The 21,703-nt window shown below is 32.2% G+C and overlaps 1 protein-coding gene across 6 annotated transcripts in view; it reads left to right on the plus strand.

Moving 5' to 3' along the window:
* Positions 1-21,703, plus strand: part of LOC126773794 (POU domain, class 6, transcription factor 2) — a 149,372-nt gene that overhangs the window by 19,095 nt on the left and 108,574 nt on the right. For 5 of the 6 annotated variants that reach the window (XM_050494966.1, XM_050494972.1, XM_050494969.1 and 2 more), the window contains exon 3: positions 15,900-15,997. In XM_050494966.1, coding sequence (XP_050350923.1) covers positions 15,923-15,997 — 75 coding nt within the window. In that variant the 5' untranslated portion in view covers positions 15,900-15,922. Of the gene's footprint in view, positions 1-3,445; positions 3,467-15,899; positions 15,998-21,703 lie in introns of all 6 variants that reach the window. The other variant, XM_050494967.1, reaches the window with a different exon arrangement.

Here is a 21,703-nt window from a genome sequence, read left to right on the forward strand (position 1 = left end):
GTTAAATTGATTAAAACATTGAAATAAGGCAATTATATTATAATACAAACTCCAATAAATAAGCCTAAGCTCCAAATACAATTATTGTAGAAGTTATAAATTATACAGGCTCTTAATATAAAATTTAACTGAATTAAACCCATTCATTTCGGGTCTGTCTTAGTCAGTCGGAGACGGACGTGGAGCTACGAAGTTTTTAACAAGAAGGTTTCATATTTATAAATTATTTTAATTTTATTTTATTTATTAAGTAATAATTCGTAAAAAAAAATCAGTCTCGGCATATGTACGTATATAAGACATTTATTCAAATTGTATTTTCTGTTCCTTGTTTCTATTCATTTTTTTTTTACTATATTTATAATTTTGTTTAAAGGGGGATAAACTGAAGTTCTTTAATATTTTAACGATATTTATAAATTAGAGTGGGTTTTATATTAGAATGCGAATCAATAATGAAAATGTTTTAGTCGATATTAAGCAATCGTCTAATTTGTAGAAGTTCATGGTTTCGACAAGTCACGACACATTGGTTTCATAGCAGGGTTGCCACTGCTCGAAGAACTAACTTATTGTATAAAATCGAATCTTATTGAACGCACTAACCAATCCGTTGCAAATTATCTGTAACAAAGGCGAGCAACGCACCTGCAAGCCCTGTGTTGCAGGTGGCCATGGGCGGTGGTAGTCACTTTCTATCAGGTGAGCCTGCCCGTTGGTATTTTACATTATGAATTACTATCGATTGAAAAACAAAAATTATTTGAAAAACAATACTTTCTATACTCACTTAAACCATTACTCTCACTATACAACAACATCTGCTATACAAACTGTATGCGTAATAATGTAATAACGTTCTTAATTTAAAAAAAATTATTACATTTATAAGACTGGACTGTTTTTGTTATGGAGCCGATATAAAAAAAAATTATTATTGCCATAATAAAGAGTATGCAAAATGTATACGCTCCAAACATTCATTCATCGTTTTCTTCAGGACCCAGACGGACACTTGAATGGCGTCTCATTATCTCTAATTATATACCAATTCGTCGGCTTCATAATTTCTTCTTGATACAGAATATTATAAATTATATAAAGAAAATCCCATACAGTTGATAGTATTATGGTAAAAAATTAGAAGTAAAATAATTAAAAAATAGACTTGTATTTATTAACTATTTAAGCCTCGCACACCATTCATGGGACATTCACAGGCTGTTACGGTTACGGTTACACCATTCAAATATGCAGATACATTTATTTTTTCTATCAATTTATTTATATAGTAATTATAATTTGGGCATAATTTTTCTTTAAAAAAAATTCTATATACAATGTCATTAATTATTATATACTTAGATATTCATACTAAATATACTGGAAGACATACATATGTACAAGTTGTATATATACGAGTATACCTTTCTAAAGTGGAATATATATAAACTGTCTCCATAAAAATACTTAGGTGTATACGCCAACTTAATTGATAAGCGATTAGTATCCAAGTCTTTACCAATCATCATTATATATTATACATCGATTCTGTACATAATCTTTATACGATTTTTCATGTAGAGGCTTATAAAAGCAAGTCCTGTTAAATAATACTCCGTAACAGCCTGTGAATGTCCCACTGCTGGGCTAAAGGCCTCCTCTCCTCTTTTTGAGGAGAAGGTTTGGAGCTTATTCCACCACGCTGCTCCAATGCGGGTTGGTAGAATTCACATGTGGCAGAATTTCAGTGAAATTAGACACATGCAGGTTTCCTCACGATGTTTTCCTTCACCGTAAAGCACGAGATGAATTATAATCACAAATTAAGCACATGAAAATTCAGTGGTGCTTGCCCGGGTTTGAACCCACGATCATCGGTTAAGATTCACGCGTTCTTACCACAGGGCCATCTCGGCTATAAATAATACTCGTATTTTAATTATTAGTACAAAGAACTTTTTATAATTAACCGCAGAAAACACAATCCACAAGTCTGTTTGAAAATTATTTGATCAAAACACAACACAGATTTACAAATATCGGTCTTGTATTTCAATCAGATGTAAAAATCTTCAAAATGTAAATGTCGTCTTGTATTGAACCGATTGATTTATTTCATACGAATTATTTTTGCTTAAAATTTTTCGCACGGATTTCGTTTTATTGAACTTCTTGCGAAATTTAGAAAATGGAGTAGAACATTTTGTTGTGGTTTATTTCTCGTGCGTTCGGCGCTAACGTGTAACACGGAAAACGTAGTTTTGATAACTTTAATTTTATGCGGTCATGTGGGTTAATCCCTATCTATTGGGAATTTATAATTTGTAATTAATAATGCGATTTATCAATACTATATAATAACACATACTAACATATACACACATAATAACAATAACTTAGGAATTTACTATAATATCAATAATGAGTACGTGCCGCTTTAAAGAGTACGTGTATTTTCGTGTCATGTATATATATTTATATTGTATATTTTCAAAATTTACCTATCTTATAATTATTTCTGAAAAAATGTATATTTAATCATTTGATATTGTAAGTAAAAAAAAAAAAAACAATTAATATAATTATAAATAAAATGAAAAATTAACGATAAAAAAATAAAACTAAAACATGGCAAATCCTGAAACGTGAAAATCTGCAATGTGCGCCTTATTTTAAAAACTACATAAAATAAAACTGTCATTTAAAAAACCAATGTGAATGAATAGCTTCTTTCTACTAGCACTTAGGAGTTAAGGGGAAACCGGGGTAAAAAGTGTAATTATGTTGATTATTTAGGTCGTAATGCGCTGACTATCCCGCGCCTCCCCCTGTCATTAATCGCCACCCCACCCCCCCTTTCTTACTCCCTTTATTATTTCGTTTCAATTATTTTTGTGATTATCTTTTTATAGCGGGCGCACATTAAAACTCAAAAAAATAACAACCACATTAAATATAATTAGAATTGAAATAACAAGATGTCCGCTATTCGCGCCTTTTTATGGTAAATATAATTGTATTACGGAATGGCTCGTTTCGTAATACTTACATTTGGAAATTAATATTGGTTTTGCGTTTATTATTAAGCAGCCATTTACCCAAGTATATTGTTAATCAAATTTTAAGCAGTCGAAATGGCTATTTTGTAAGGAATTACAAAACTCACTTAATACTCGATTATAATAACAAAATATATATAATAACATAATATAATAATACGTATAAATTAAAAAAAAAACATTAAAGTCACTTATGCTTATTTTACATCATCATAATCCACAATATAAAAAAAAACGCCAAACGAATCTTTTGATCAATTTTATCAGTTGTATCGAATTATCTTTTTAAAATGATGTATTTATATACTTATAATATGTTATTGCAAATAAATACATTGTTATTATATAATAAGTCAGAACTATATAATATTTTTTGTTGTCAGGTTATCACCGATGGGATAAGAGTAAGATCATTTTATTTATTACTAATCCGCTGGAGGCAGGCACGTGCTCTTGAAATTACTGAACCGATTGTGGTGAAACAAAGATTATAATGGATATGTAAGGACGTGATTGAGAAAAGTGTTAACAATTACTTTTAAAATTTTAATAGAATTTATAGTAAACTGTTATTATTTAAAAAAATATATTAAAACATACATACATTTATTTATTTATAATATTAAAACCAATTATAAATTCCAATTTTCTTAAACAGATAAGTTTTATAAACATTAATATTGATATACCACAATCTATATAGCAAGAATTCATACAAATAAATATTCGAATTATCATTTAAATATTAGTTAAATATAAAAATCCCGGTTTGGAATATTGATCACACAGAACCGACAAGAAACTCATTCATAACTCCTTTATATGATTAAAAATAAATTCAATATATCATTAAAGTATGATCCATTGAAATAATTCGTTGAACGATTTATTCGTATTCACATAAAAGTAGTTTAAATAATAATATACGTAATATAATAACGCGTAATTATATTTAATACATTGACGCGTGACTATTAACAATAGAAGTTGGATTTGCCAACCCTTTCATTCAAATCGCTAATGAATCGTTAATACGAAAAAGTAATTATGAACTCTAATGTTAATATTTAAAGTTGTTTATCGAATGATCGGTTTTAAAATCATATTATTATAAGGAACGTTTATGGATGAGCAATTTTTATGATTGTACACGTAGTGTACAGATGTTAGTGAAATAAATCGTAAAATCTTTTCGATGCTAGTGAGGAGCACGAATGCTTTCATATCGTTTGTGTTGCCGCTTTATTGTGTACATTAATTACGTTATTGTTTCAAATAATAATGCTTAATGCAACGTGTAAATGTTTTATGCGTGATTTTGTTCATGAGTGCGTTTAAGAATATTCATGATATTATATTGGAAATGTATTTATTATCTGCAATTGTATTATATGCTTTACTATGTTTGTATAATTATTTATATATGTACTATTATTATAAATGCGAAAGTTACTATGTTTGTTATACTTTCTCGGGTAAGGCTGAACCGATTTTGATGAAATTTAAAGCAAGTTTGAGCCCCAAAGAAGAACATTTTTTATAACTATCACCAGCCGCGTAACGACAAAAAGTAAGGCTTTAATAAATTTATAATGTGCTTAAATCGTCACAAAAAACGATACATTCGATTTGTGTACAAAATCACCAAATAAAATATATAGTTTTATCTTTACAAAGTACGTATACTTACTATTATTATATTGAATTAATAGACTCCAATAAGTCGAGAGATTACATCCGACAATGTTTCGTTTTTGTAATAAGATTCCGCGGATATTAACTTTGCCAGTGAATAAATTTAAATCGTATGATAAAAACCATTAATATGACACAACACAATATTGTTTTCTATATGACATATAAAGTTTATTGTAATCTATATATATATACACGAAATAACACTCATCACGATATCTCCTTAACTATCCGCCCGATTGACTTGAAATTCGTCACAGTTACTCCTTCCTTCATAGAAGCTCACTAAAACGGATTATACGCAAATCCTATCCAAAATACATTTTTCTTCTTATCTACCCGTGCGAGGCCGGGACGATTTACTAGTACATAATACTTGCATGGATATCGTTTTAGATTATTAGTTTTTAAGTTTCTTGTCGCTTCGCGATAGAATTTATACCCGAACCGGTAACATTACATTTAATTCAATCCTGTTATAATACGTATGTATTTATATAATAAATTTCGAAATTTATTATATAAATACATACAAACAAGTATATTGTTGTGTAGTTAGTATTTGTTATTGTTGTTATTGTTGATAACCAAGCGGGATATACCCAAATTTATTGGTATTTCATTGACTCTGCAACTGAGTTTCTTGTCTTGTTATTTTTGGTAGGATCTTTTTTTTTTATAGAATAGGAAGGCGGACGAGTATATGGGCCACCTGATGGTAAGTGGTAACCAACGCCCATAGACATTGGCACTGTAAGAAATGTTAACCATCGCTTACATCATCAATGCGCCACCAACCTTGGGAACTAAGATGTTATGTCCCATGTGCCTGTAATTACACTGGCTCACTCTCCCTTCAAACCGGAACACAACAATACCAAGTACTGCTGTTTTGCAGTAGAATATTTGATGAGTGGGTGGTACCTACCCAGACGAGCTTGCACAAAGCTCTACCACCAGCCTACATTCCGATTGTAGATACCAACGGTTCGGGCATTTAATTCAATACTGTAACAAGAATTCAAGATTCAAAAGTGCCCATATAAACAAAATTGAATAAAAAACTATTTGACTTAATAACTTCCTCTTTCATCCAATTCCTTTACGTAAAATATTCGCAATCAATCGCATCCAAAACATTGTTTAGAGTGATCATACAAATCGTTTTAAAAAGTAACTGAAATTTTAAATAAAACAATTAAAATTAAACTCGACAATGATATAAAACAAACAATTCAGGTGAATCTGAACAATTCAAAGCGTGCTTTTAGTCTATTATTTATTAAAATCAGTAAGTATTCCGTAACAAAACATGTGGTCAAAGCGCGCGTCAACAGACTATACGAACATTTATTTAATCTGTTTCAACGTTCGGAAATTGAAAGTGGCGGGACATACAAACGGAGCCATGGCCCTTACTACGTCAGGATAGAGACTATTATGCAACAAAAATAAAGAGTACACACGGTGGACCATTGATGTATCTACTGATCTATTATTATATTTAGCGCGTTAACCGGGCCTCGATGAAAGTGAAACCGATTTCAATTGTTATCTCACTCGCCGGTTAATTGACCGATATTTGTAAATGTTCGCGGGGTTAATTTTGTGTTTAAAGCGCGTTTGTGTTGGAGCGGAATGCGGGGATTTCGGTAACAGTTCGAGTAAATTTTAAACTAGTAAATAAGTTTCATAATTGTCCCGTATAAAACATTTCAGCTATTTATGTTGATGCGCTACTGTGAGGCATACTATTATAATATCTTGTATACCTATTTTTATATAGTTTAAAATATCCGTTAACGTAAGGTGATTTCGAAGCTGCCGTCACTTAAATTTGATAGGGCTTTCTATTATTAGTAGTGTGATATTCTTTGGCGGGATGTATAATGATGATGATGGTCTTCTGACTGATTTTGGCCACAGATAGAGTATCAAAATCCGATGTGACGGCAATCCGACACGACCGGAAGAAGTTCAGGCGCAGGAACAACGGCTTTACGTGGCATGGAAGTATACACATATCCAACTTCCAGACTCTGAGCTCCTACTGAGATTTTTTCGACGGAAAAACTCAATACCTCGGGCCCCGGGAACTGCGGTCTTATGTCTAGCGACTAGACCAACGAGACAGGCAGATGCATAATAAGCACGAAACCGTCTATCGTGGTAACACTAAGCATGAACAGAAGTGAGCCATAGGAAGTTTATAGTGGGATCAAATGCCTAGCATCTGCTTACATATATATATATTATCATGACTCGTAGTGGATAACGAATTATTCGAAAATAACACCTTTCACGTCCATAAAATTATTTCACTGCATTTTAAAATTAAAAAAAAAAACCTTAATCCATGCATAGATATTATATACGTTACATTCGCGTAAAATAAGTTATTTAAAACTAAAATCATTATTAGCTATTAAATTTAAATATATATATAATATTATAAACGCGAAAGTAACTCTGTAACGCTATCACGGCTGGAATGCTCTATCGATTTTGATGAAATGGATATGAAGCTAGCTTGAAACCCGCGGAAGGAGATAGGCTTTTTTATATCCAACCAAAACCAACATTTCCTGCCCCTTATCCAACATGCCAGTGAACACTAGTTTTGAAATGAATGTTAACAAATACGTTAAAAACATATAATTTTTACCTCCATCGAATCATGGTTACACCAATAAAATAGCTATAACACAGTAGCTAAGGAAGGCTGTTTTACATACACTCGTAAAATAGGTAATTAGTTTATGTGAGTCGGATATAATTAAGGTGTTTCTTTATGAACTGAGATAACATAGAATTTTGTAATATTATCCACATATGTAATAAACATATGTAATATATATAATACAAAAACTAAAACTAATAATAAATGTATATATACGATTGTATATTTATTTAAATTGAACGCGCTTACAGTAATGAAAAACTACAATAAGAGACGAGATGGCCCAGTAGTAAGGACGCGTGAATCTTAACCGATAATCGTGGGCTCAAGCCCGGGCGTGCACCACTGAATTATCATGTGCTTAATTTGTGCTTATAATTCATCTCGTGCTTTATGTTGAAGGAAAACCTCGTGAGGATTCCTGCATGTGTCTAATTTCACTGAAATTCTGCCACATGTGTATTCCACCAACCCGCATTGGAGCAGTGTGGTGGAATAAGCTCCATACCTTCTCCTCAAAAAGAGAGAGGAGGCTTTAGCCCAGCAGTGAGACATTCACAGGCTGTTACTTTACTGATGAAAAAGAAAAATCTAATAACAGTTAAAAACATAGCCAAAACAAAATTTGTTTTAAATTTTTTTTTATTTACTAATATAAACCATTGATTTGTTATATGTAGCAGCGTAAAATTATATCACTATGTTTGCGACGAAAATTTAAAATCTGCAAGTTGAGCGTTCGTAATTCCTATTTAATTATAATATCAGCGGTTGTCCAAAATAGAATTGATATTCGTTCTGGTTTTGGTAACTCGCAAATAGCCAACTTAATTTTAATCTTAATTAACTTAAACAGACGCAGTTGTAAAATCACTTCACATACATACGAAAGTGTCGAATTGTATAGATATTAGTCAATTGTGGTCGCTAATGCGAATAAAAAGCGATCCAAAATACATAATTAACATAATTTTGTTGCGTTGTTCCACGTAAAATAGAATTCGCTATAAAACTGTAACAAAAAAAAATTTGATGACGTGGGGTATCTCATGTCTAAGACATACACTTCGCATGTACAACATTAAACAGGATAAATCGGGATATATATGTGACAGAAGAAAAACTTTACGTTACAAAATAAATAAATATAAAAACTCTTTGCTTAGTTTGCTCTCTTTGCTCAACCTGTTTGGTTCGACAATGAAATTTTTTGAACAATAGTATGTATGTTATTACACTTAGTCAACTTAGCCACTAGTGTCCTACCCCACACACACCAATTTTCGCTTCGCTCCGTACCATTGCAACGTGTAATACGGTCATAAATCACGCATTAGGACATTTTACACCACGTTTCCTTCATTACGATTTAGTTCTCTTGATGTTCTCGCAATAAAGTTTTGTTTCAGCTACAAAACTATTATTATATTACTATTATTAAAACAGTTCAAAGGAACGTGACAGTGATGTTTATTATGATAATAGATGAACAAAGGACATAGTTTTGTCCTTTTTACTCATGAGTAACATAGACAAAGATAGAAAGAAATTACGCTTCATTTTCCGTATTTTGAATCGTTATTATACATGTTATTAAGTAACATACCATGCCTCAGGAATGTGGATTCTATATTTGAAAAGTTATTTTGAATTTGTGTAATTTTTTAATTATAGAATACGTTAATATTCAATAAGACGGATATAAAGGTTACTCTTGTAATTCTTCAAAAAGATACCAACAGCTTAACATTTTACCAAGTTAAAGTAATAACAAAAACGTTTTTATCAACACGTGACAACATGAAGGTTGACGTTTTTCCTTTTGTGCAGACAAACATATACATTTCGAAGGTTCTAACGTAATCTTGTACATGATATCATCAAAATATTTTGACAGTTGATTGAGTCACATATATATTGCATCAGCAAAGATGAATAGCCGTTGACTTATTCAATATATTTCTAAGTGTTGAACTGGTTATTAAGTCTAGAAATACAAATTGATAGACTTTGATATAAACAGCGAGTTTTTTGTAAAATATATATTTATTTTCTTAATATTTTCATACAGTATATTTAAAAAATACACACATAAGTCTATTGGTTTAATTCACGAATAGATGTTTCAAAGCATAAAAAACTAGTAGTCCACATAGCACATTTATATAATTGCTATATTAAGAAATAGTTAATATAGGAGCTACGATACGGAACTCTCTACGGATAACAGTAACAGCCTGTAAATATCCCACTGCTGGGCCAAGGCCTCCTCTTCCTTTTTGAGGAGAATGTTTGAGCTTATTCCACCACAATGCTCCAATGCGGGTTGGTGGAATACACATGTGGCAGAATTTCGGTGAAATTAGACACATGCAAGTTTCCTCACGATGTTTTCCTTCACCGAAAAGTACGATATGAATTATAAACAGAAATTAAGCACATGAAAATTCAGTGGTGTTTGCCCGGGTTAGAACCCACGTTCATCGGTTAAGATTCACGCGTTCTTACCACTGAGCCATCTCGGCTTCGATCTCTACGCATACGTAACAAATAATAATTCATGCAATTTATCGTATTTATTAATTCCCCGTGAAGTAGTTGAAAAAAATGTAATCTAAAGAAACACAGTGCTATTGAATGTGTTAAATTTTTTGTATTTTATAAATAAAATTACATTAAAACAGCGACATTTGTCATACTTCATAATTGTAATTGCATCTCAAATAAAGTAGCCCTCTACGGTCTGAAATAATACAGAACGTATTTATTATTCAAGACTAATTGATTCACATTAAAACACACTTCATTTAAACCTTATTAATAATTGAATCTTTTTACGAAACATTGTCACTGCGCTGAAAAAATATAAAATTAAAAAAAACTCCCTGGATTCCTCGAAGCGCGTACGTAGAGAGCTCTCGTGGCACTCGACGTACAAAAGCACTCATCATTGCCCTTCGGGTGTCCCGATCACTTATTATTTCCGAACGGCATTGTTCTAAATTTAAATTGCGCGGTAAAATCGTGCGTGTGCGTCATTATGTTTTTTTTATTATGCCTGTTTAGGTATATTTTTATTATAATGCCAACATTAGAAAAAAAAAAACAATAGCGATGAAAATAATTGGAGGAGAAAGATATGATGCGTACTTTTAATGGAATAAGGAAGTAATTCTACTTCAGTTTAAATGTAACAAAGTCCAAAGTCTCTTTCACAAGATGGTATAGAATTATAATTGGAAGTGTATTAGTGGATTTAACCATAAGAATAATAACTTCATGATATGAAGAACATTAAAAATTGTACGCCTTACATTAATAGAACCGCCATTAAACATTGAAGTCGTTTAAATTACGTTCGACTTTTGATGATTTAAAATTCGTGGAAGCCGCATAAATATATAGCATTAAAAACACATAATGGCTGTATAATCAACTGTTTTTAGAATTAGACATCAACCGTTGTTGGCCGAAAAAAAAACAATAATTATAAAGCGCGCGTAATTCTAATTTCGAATTCAAATTAAAGCCGCTTAATGCGCGGGAGCGACCCCGTTAAAAAAAAAGAGTTGACGAGTGCTCGCGGAGGGTGGTAATTTTTCATTAATTTAAGTTCACCATTCCCTGTTTTGTTTGCTTTTAATCGCATTTCTAATTAATCCCGTCGAGAATAACGTGACAACTGTCGACTATGGCGGGCATATTTTTTTTTTCGAGCAGTATAGCAGATGTCGGCCGATTTCCATTTGTTTCTGAGATTAATGATTCGGTACGATTGTGAATTTTTCCGGTCGGCTTTTGTTGTTTTAGAAGCAATTTGTCCGCTTACTTTTGTAGAGAGGCATTCGTTAAAGCTTCGACAAATGATATTCGAGTCGCACAGAAAAAAGCATTAAGCGAAAAGGGTATACTGTTAAAATAATCTCGGTTAAGTATTCAGCAATCCTTACTAATGGATTGTCGTTATTCCGTTTGTTTGATACCTATACGTGGCTATTACGAGTTCAATTCGCGTTCGAAATGCCCGTAAAATCGAAGTTAGAATACTCGCACGTTTTATGAAATATGAATATGTAGTATGTGTGAGTTTTTTATTTCAAAGAAGGTTTTATTATACTATCTATAATAAATTCAACAGAAAAAAAGCTGTTATATTAATCACTTTGAGGGACAGTAAACACAGTAGTTCTGTTTAGTAGTTTTGTACAAGCCTGTCTGGGTTGGTACCACCTACTCATCAGATATTCTAACGCCAAACAGCAATAATTAATATTGTTGTTATAGTTTGAAGGGTAAGTGAACCAGTGCAACAACAGCCACATCATCACACATTGGCTGCAGCATCACCTTACGACGAGGTACAATGCAAATAATAGTATGAAAAGCCTATTCCATTTATGTGTCAATTTTCATAGTAGACCGACAGACGGTGTCGATATCTAATAATCTCAAACAGACATCCTATCCGATCCTTAGATTAAACTATCCCTAATAACAAGTCAGTATTTTTTTTAATTTATATTTGTTTTGAGCCGAGAATCTACCTATTTTTTTATTACTACTATTTATTACCTAATATATCTTATTCATCTTGTACTAAGCGGTGAAGGAAAACATCGTAAGGCAATTTGCATGTGTCGGATGAAAATCTGCCACATGTGTGCATTACTCACAATGGAGCAACGTGGTCGAATGAGCCAAACCTTCTCCTCAAAAGTACAGGAGGCCTTTGCTCAGCAGTGGTACATTAAACAGCTATTACGTTACTTTATACATGTATTTAAGGAACAAAATATTCAAGCTAATGTCAAATTCTTCATTTTACGTGAAAGGCGTTTTAGCTATACGCGTGGCTCGTACCTCAAGTAAGCTGCGTAATACCGCGAATAGGATTAAGGGATCCATAACATACTAGACTTATAACTTTCTGCCCACATACATCCACATATATCGTAGTTTTAGATGAACTTATCACGATTACGTAATTGAATTATTGTATAAACAAAATGAATAATCATTTAAGATTTAAAACAACATCTTTGTTAAGATAAAATAACATACCCTGTATTTTATAGAGCCTTCGTGATTACTAGTATATTTCTGTGATAATTATCTTGATAAGAAATAAATGTAACGTAAAGTTTGAAATTTAGTAAGAAATATTTTATATTTCGTGACCAGCGTGGCGTCAAGATTAAGTCACAAAGTGTTGGGCATCACAAATTTACACACATAACCCAGTGCCAAAATAGCCGACACCTTAATATATAATACGTGTACATGGCCTTTATCGTCTGCAGTGCACTATAAGTGTCTGGTGCTTGTAAATTTTCGCAGGCGATCTGCGGCCGGTCTTTGTGCTATTAATTTGTAATGTCCCCCCCTGACCGCCTGGGCGCACGAGGTGAACGCAAGGCGGATAAGTCTCGGCTTTTGATGACAATAGACGATTCGTCACTTATTAAACAACAAGATCGAATAAGTAAAACATGAATGTAAAAATATTATTATATAGGTATGTATGTGAGATTGATTATTGATTTATAAAAATATAGACACTAAAGCTAATTGTATAACATCGATTCTTAAATTGATTCTCTGTTGTATACAATACGATTTGTTGTATACGATATATTGTAATCAATACGATTGAATTGGAAGGAATTTTCATCAGTTTACTGCGAGTACCAAATGGGATACTTTTGGACTTATCCGAAGAAAAAAAATGTATGTACATTTTTGAAGCTATTTGTAGCTGCAAAGACTTAACTGCCTTAACTGACGATGAGTTTTACAACGTTATGTAATTAGAAAAACAGTACAGTTCTTTAAGGATCTAATTTATCAATAGTGACGTTCTAATAATAAAATGTAATCTGATTAGAAAACGCAGCGGCGCCACGGGCTAATCGGTATTGAATTATAATAATATGCATTTCGATCGTTATCGATACTCGCCGTAATTTGTATAAACTATAATACCAGTGCAAACATCCGCAAAAATGATTTGCAACGTACGATGTATAATTAACAGCCGCTCTCAACTGATAAATCGTTTCACTCGAATACAGCCACCGATCACAAAACCAACGTTGACTAAACCGATATCTCGAGATATATCGACGGATCGGTGCCCCGCATTGAGTCCTCGCCGATCTTCAATGGGGGTCCGCGTTTCCGATAGGATTAAGCCAGACTTACTGCTCGGTCAGAAACACGGCGCGACGCAGTAACCTCCCTCCCCTTCTCAAACCTAGCCTCACCCCCTTATCGCCCGCCGCATTAGGAGCAATCATATTCGACGGCTGCTACGTTTTGGCATCAGTTCCTATTGCTTAGGCCGGCCGGCTATTTGCAGAACAATGATCGGTGGTGTCTTAGTTTGTAATGTTGTTAAGGTTCGGATTTGTTTGGAGCCAAGCTGATTGAAGTGCTCGTACGCTTTTACTGTGTTTGTTTTTAAGTGAAAATTTTAACATTGATCACATTTCGTTTGGAAATCTGCCACTTTAACGAGTTTATTATGAACGAGACTGAGTTAGGAATATTTTTAAGTAATGAAATTAACTGATCATCATTCGATAAAACATAATACATAATATGTTATATTTATTTGAGCCAAATAAAAAACATCCCTAAATATACCAAAATCAATATATGATAAGCGACGTAAGATATATATATAACTAAATATTAAGTTCGAACTAAGCTTGTGTAATCTTGTGTGTTCTTAATCCTGAAAAATATGCAGACGAATATTGTATCTTAGAACTCGTAAAATACGAGTTTATTGACTATAAGGAATTGAAGAATCACTCGTATTTATCGGAAAGCAAACAAAATCAGACGAACTATTATTCGATGTGATTCCTAGTATTGCAAATCTCACTGAGGCTTCTAGTGAAATCAGTACAATGAATAAACAAGCAAGCTTAGTTTATATGATGACGATATGTTATATATCTGAACATTGTGCTTAACACCAAAACCTAAAACAAAAACAAATTCAAATTAAATAAACACACATTGCGGAAACATCAATAGATATTCATAATCTCAAGAATTTATTCATAAAATTTTCTTAAATGCACGTAACTTTTGCTAAATTAAATAACAATTGTGTAGCTGAATATCAGAGCCGGCGATACGGTTTTCCCTCAGGTAAATAGACGTGAATTTTCCTTCCTAATTCGCCGGGTCTTGACCTACTTGCAGACGCGTTGGGGACGGTCATGGTTGCGCGTTCTTTTGCCACATTCCTTTATTTGGGTGTACGTACGGCGTTGGATGTGTGTTCTGTTATTCTTCAATTTATCTTTCGATGTGTGCGTGCTTTTCTTTGTATTGAATAGTATATTATTTTCTACGTCAATTTAGAATTTAATAAACAGTATTACCAATATTGTTCCTTTTTTATGTCATAACTGTATTTATAAACACGTTCCTTATTTGAATTGAATATTTGAATGCGTTCAAATATTTTTTTTAATAACTTGGATTATATTTATGATACTAAACATGTTTTTCACTGTATTTACGGGACGTTTTATTTCTAGTAAAAAGACGATCTTGTCATAATTTTATTAACTTCACATGCCTTTAATGTTTAAATGTGCGTTTTAGCTCACTGGTAGAAGGATATAAATTCGGACAATATTAAAATATTTCTTCCAATGTCTTTTATCTTTAAAATTCATTTGATTTTAAAATGTCTAGAATTTTCTCGACGCATTATTAAAACTTTTAACTGGCAATATGCTCTGTATTTAAATGAGAATTATTTTTCCATTTTTCTTGGAACTATTTGAGGGTTTAAATAAGTTTCGTTACAATTTTTTTTAGTTTCGATGTCCAACAACACAACGTCTTAAGTCTAATCGGAGTTACAATATATAAAATGTTATCAATCTTCTTTAATAGAAGCGAATTTGTTTCCGTCCTCACTCGGCATATCTTGACCCGAGTTTCGTAGACGTGTTGGGAACGGTCATGGTTACTCGTTCTTTGATACATTCTTTATTTTGATTGTGTGAGTATTTTTCCTTTGTGTGTGTTTCTTCCTTTCCATTTTGTTCCATTATTCGTTTTCTCCAAATCTATACATAATTAAACAATTATTTCAAAAGAGTATAATTGTTCATAATATACTTCTTATTTATATTTTTTGTGGTATTTAAAGATAATATATAAAATATTCGTTATAATTCGTCTATTCATGTCAATCACAAATCGTTTGGTATTCGAATCTTACAAAAATAAAGGTATTTTTTATTTATTTTAATAACAGCTTAACGATTTAATTATATCGTTTAAAAATTAAGTCATTAAATATTTTTATGTTTAACTAAAAATAAATTTACAGAACGTATCTATCATTGATTAAAAAGACCAATGAAATAGTTGTAATCTTTGAATACATTATCAGTCGTATGCATGTATTTATCTAAACTTGTTATTTTCAGACGAGTCGGGATGCGAGGCTGATATGCTGGAGGGCGCGGAGGGGGGCCGGCACTCGCCGCCCCGGCCGCAGCAAGAGCCCATCAACCTGAAGAATGAGGTGAGCCTCTTAACCTACTACCTCTTACTTATTACAGCACATTGTTATCATTTGTCCTCTTTATCTTAGCTTCTTTCCTCGGAAAGTGTTCTTTTAATATTTTTCTTTTTTCCTCAAAATGTCGAGTTTATTAAATCTTGGATGGTTATAAGATATACGAAATAAAATATGAAAAAACAGACAAAGGAATTGTTTTTATAAGTATTTATTTTAAAAAGTTTTAAAAGAATCAATTAAAAAATTTCAGAAGCGGTAAGAATAAGCCGTTAATTAAAACTTAATAAAAAAAACGCTAATCTTCACTTCACGAGAAAGTAGATTATTTCAAATCTCTAATTAATTAAATAATTATTATAAGAAACAAAAGTTTCCATACTTTGTGATCTTGCCTTGTTATTGTTTTTCTAAATAAATAAAATGTTTGTGGATAGAAAAATAAAAAACAATACTAAATAAAAATAAATACATATTAACTTTTGTTTAATTTTTGACGAATAAAAATATTTGAGTTCGAATACATTCGATCAACAAAACCACGAAAGTTGTGACAAGAGAATTAAAAAACCCTTAATCCGCAAAAGGGCGAAACAAACGATGTCAAAAGGAGAACCGGGGTTAGACCAGGAATCCACTTTAGTGTGAAATAGGGAGACAATGCAACCAAGTTTAAAGGAATGCGTCAATTGGTTTAGATAAAGCGTGATGGCGATCGGATATTGTGTCGGTTAATTGTGTACACTTGTATCTCATACAGCCTGATCTTAGATTTTTTTTTTGAATTGTGGAATATATAGAATTATTTTGTATGTATGAAAATTATATGTTGCCGGAAAAGATTATGTTTAGTTTAAGAGAGGTTTAGGATTATAATATTGTGAAATATTTTCTTTGAATTTAGAAATAGAATAAACGCATTGTTAAGTCCATAATATCCAATCCTTTTTAATCATTATATCTTCTAGAGGGAGACAAGGGACTTCCTAAGACATGGTCGTTAAAAATGTTGGAGATCACGAATTCTAAATATAAAGTATTATATTGATAATACGTATGTTTTTATTAAATACATTAAACATATGATAGACAAGATGAAAATAATAAATAAGAAAAAGAATACAACATAAATATCAAGATTGATTTCGTCATCAAACGTAATAACTCAAAAGAGCTCATAAAACACGTTTCAAAGTTAAGCCAGCTCGATGCAAAACTTTAAAACTCGACTCAAAACAAAAGAGCCCAATGTGTTTCTTCATAAACACGTGGCTAAAAGAGTAGGAACAAGGACAAAGTTAAGTGCGAATATGCACGCTTAATTTTCAAGTGTTGACCGTCGAGTTAGGCAGCAACGGACGGTAAAAAGACGACTCGGCCGCGCTCAGCTCAAAAGGTGCTCACGATTGCGCCGAAAGACTAAACATCCACCGCTTCGTTAGAGGCCTCCGTAAAAAAATTCGAAACGATCGCAGCCGACCAATCGGCGTGGTACCGGCGCAACCTACTTGCCTCAGAATCTATAGTATCGATTAGTGAGCTTTTTTTACACACACGCACTCACACACCGCCGTCGCGGGGGCCAGCCTTTTTAACAATCTTTTTTTCGACCACCCTCGCCCCCGAAACCGCCATGTCCATTGCGCGGATGCAAAGACCACCCCGCACCCCTACCCTCATATAGCAGCATTGAAAATGGAATTTCCATGAGTGATGGAGTGTCAAACGGGAAGTGCAAAAAGGAGAAAAAGTACATTATGTTAATTATTGAACGCGTGCTCCGTCGTCCGGGTTTAAATTGAATGTCATGTCGCATTGTGTCGCGTGTCCTCCGATGTTTTCCCTTCTATTCGACTCTGGACCTAAGTACTAAAACAAATATAAATAACCTCGATTATAACCTTTAAATTTATTTTACAAATATTTAATAATCTACATTAAAATAAAATAACAAAATAAAAAATCGATTTTAAATTTCGAACTACATAAAAAAAAAAGGAATCGAACTTTTTTAATTTATTGAAAATCAATTTAAATGAATAGTTATTACGTTTATTTCAATAAGTTTTAGAACGATTACAAACTCGTTGTAAAACTTATCTTGAAATTCTAAACAGGATTATTGAACAACCTTACTAAATAAACTGTTCATTTACGCGCGCACGACTGTTATTTTCGCGCCAAATCATTAAAACGCCTATTCAAATTACAACTAGTGTAAATTTTATTCTACGATCAGCTTAAAGTCACAATAATATTACATCCACTTTTTAATTTCCACTTAATATTCAAATACGAAGTTTAAGAAACCATCGCCTTTCTCCTCCTCTGTAATTTCTAAGGAGTCATTTAACAGAACATAGTAAAGGTCAAGCTTAACGGTATAAAATAAATAACCCTTCAAGCATCGAAACTAGTCCCCGAAACTATCCCCACAGACGCTTTACTAATGGAAATCCCGAAAAAATATTGGGAAAAAATAAAAAAAAATAAAAAACGCAAGCACATTTGAATGAAAATTGGGTGGGGTCGGGCGGCCCGGTCCGGCGGCCGATCGCCTATTATTATTATTATTACTGGCATTATATCTGCATTTTTTCCCGCGCACGGAGGCGCCGCCATGTTTATTTTTCTTCGTTTTTCTTTTTTTTCGGGAAATCGGCGGGCGTTGCCCCCCCACATGTGCGATACAGCTACAGCGAACTATGCGATGTCTACAAGTGGACGAACATTTAAATTGGCTCTCATCAAATATTGACTGCGTGTAGTTTTTTTTCATTAACCGGTGGGCTTTTTTGCGAGATTTCCTCTCCGATACAGTATCAATTTGAATCAGCGTTTCTTTTGAAATAACTGGATCGTTAAATTATAAAATTCAATGAATTAACTATATTTTAAGGGGGATTTTTACGGGTTGTAAGCCTTGCCTGTGCGTTTATGTATCGAGCAAGAGTGATTGTGTACACAATGTTTTATCGTATTCATCCGTATGTGTCCGTCCATCCATCGTTCCCTGTGTACATTTGTCTGCCTGTTTACTTTTAGCGCGTAAACTTTTTTCAATGTCTCGGTCCGGCTTTGGGTAAACACCGGTACTATATTCCGCAATAAGAATGAACTTCAAAATTTTAAATATTAAATATAATAACGATTCAATTTACGAAATTAAATTAACAGAACATGACTAAGTTTAATATGAATATAAAATAAAAAGAGAAAAGTATTATAATTTAATATCAAGGAAAAGCGATGTCGCTTATAGAGGTGATCAGATTCAACAAAAAAAAAAGCATACCGTTATGAGCGTACGCCGCCGCAGCCACGCAAATTTATTATCATTAAAAAATGCAAAAAATCATAATTAAAGGGGTGGCGGTGGGGTGCATCCCATTTTTTATTTTAATTGCCTTGTAAATTTACAAACTTATAGTGAAAATGTTGAGGTAATTCTTTTTTTTTTTTTTTAATGCGGTTTTGGTATCGTTGCTAGCTTTGATATACATGCCCGATACGGCAAAATATTTTTTTTATTAAAATAAACGGTATATTTTTCTTTATTAAAAAATATATGTGTATAATGAGCAAAAGTAAAGTCACTCTTCGCTTGTCAAAGGGAAACTATTTATTTGTACTAATTATTTATAATTAAGCAGATAATTAATATATATTATAAAGAAAAAAGTTCTCACGAAAACACCAATATGATAAGTAAACTAAATGCTGACTACTGTACGAAAATACCTCAAAATATTATCAAAGAGCTAAAACATACTAATCGAGAATATGATTTCCACTTAAAAATAAAGCAAGCATAACAATCAGTGTCGAAAAGAAATTGAATGAATATGACGAAGGAATTAACGTTGAGCGAGACAAAGATAGCGACTAACGAAGTACGAGCGAGACGGAAGATTTTCATTTAATTTTGCAACTCATTTATCTCCAATCTTCCATCAAACGACACATTTTTAATCTGTGATTTGTCTTTTTATCAAACCTCTTTACTGTTGAACGAACTGAATTAAAACTTTTTTTTATATTATACACATATTTTCTAGATTATACAATATTTGTTGTGTGTTTGAATTAGTATGATTAGAATTATATTAGCTTTACTTTTGGACATTTTAATTTCAATAAATATTTCACCAAAACTAAAATGAATGCTTCGTTTTGTCTAGGATTAGAAAAAGTGGAATCCTGATAAACTTTTCGAAGATAGAAAATAATACTTAATGGTCTAATTAATTAAAAGCATCAAATACCCGTAAACCTTGTTCTATTGATAGAACGTTCAGAAAGACTTAAGTAATTTGTATGAACGCTCACAACATCCCAAACGTAAGTAAAGCTCACTTATTCAAACACCAAGAAATTGAAATGATGACATTTCTTAACAAACACTAAACAAATGATGACATCTTAAATTTCACGCATAATGTTGTGTTGCAAAAGGAACCAGCTCTTCGAAACACAGCACTACTGTTCAACTAGCCCTCTTACTTCGGAAATTATGCAATTAAATAATATTATACAAACAATAACATAGATATAATTTTTCATTTTGACTAATTGTGACGTCATTTTAAGTGCAACTTTAAACAAACGTCTTTAGAATATGAACCATAAAATCTAATAACTATGCAAAGTGTATAAAATGATTTTTCAAAACATAATAAATTGATACATATATTAGAACTAACTACGCATGTTCATATCAATCCGGCCGTAATAGAATACGTAAAACGAAGTGAAAACAAGTCAATTTATTTATTTTCGAAAATATTCCGTAACATAAGAAATAACTCGTTGAAATGTTTTCCTAAATTATATTGCACAGGAGTTATAAGAGGAATATTTTCCGTATGAAATAAACAATTTTGACACGCGTTTTAACTTGTACAGTTTCGTTTCTAGTGAACGAATGACGAGATTATTTACGTAACTGTTTTATATAGATTAAGCAGTTACGTATGTAATATATAAATTTATATATCTATAGAGTATGTATTGTTGAACATATTAACCTCAGGTACTACAGGTGTAATTGAAATTATTTTTATGTTTGATAGTTTTCATTATAAACGTATAAAGTATGTAAATATTCACACACGTCACGTCTAGCTTGGAATTATATAAAGCAGATATGTATTCATTGATTAGTCGATTCGCCCTGAAGTTAATACATAAAGAAGAAAAACAACTTCTAAAATCGTTAAAATGGCATGTCACTTGTGCCTTATTACTCTGTACCGCTCATCCTTACTTTATGGGCCCTACAAACACATCACCTACATACATCTACAACGGTGAAAAAGAACACGAAAATTTATATGCAAACAATAGTTTATCTCGCAGATTTGCTTGCCACATCAAGAATTTAAGTTCTCTTCTAAATTTGAATGAAGTAACAGTTTCCGCTTATACAAACTGTCATTAGTAACGAACTGCTTGTAGCATTAAGACGTGGGAGAATTTCGTATTTCGCAATGACCAAACACACTTTCGCACTTATAATATTGGCAGGGATTGTATATATTTATAACACTTTAGATTTACAATGGAGATACAATTCTGTAAAAAAAAAAGATATTTTTTTTTTCATAGAAGTGTATAGATGTGGTTGTTTTTTGTCAAAACATATCTCGATAACAAATAAAATTTTGAAGAGATGAACTATTGTTACATGACTTTTGTTCGTACATAACGACT

The sequence above is a fragment of the Nymphalis io genome, chromosome 15 (assembly GCF_905147045.1).
Source record: "Nymphalis io chromosome 15, ilAglIoxx1.1, whole genome shotgun sequence".
Lineage (NCBI taxonomy): Eukaryota > Metazoa > Arthropoda > Insecta > Lepidoptera > Nymphalidae > Nymphalis > Nymphalis io.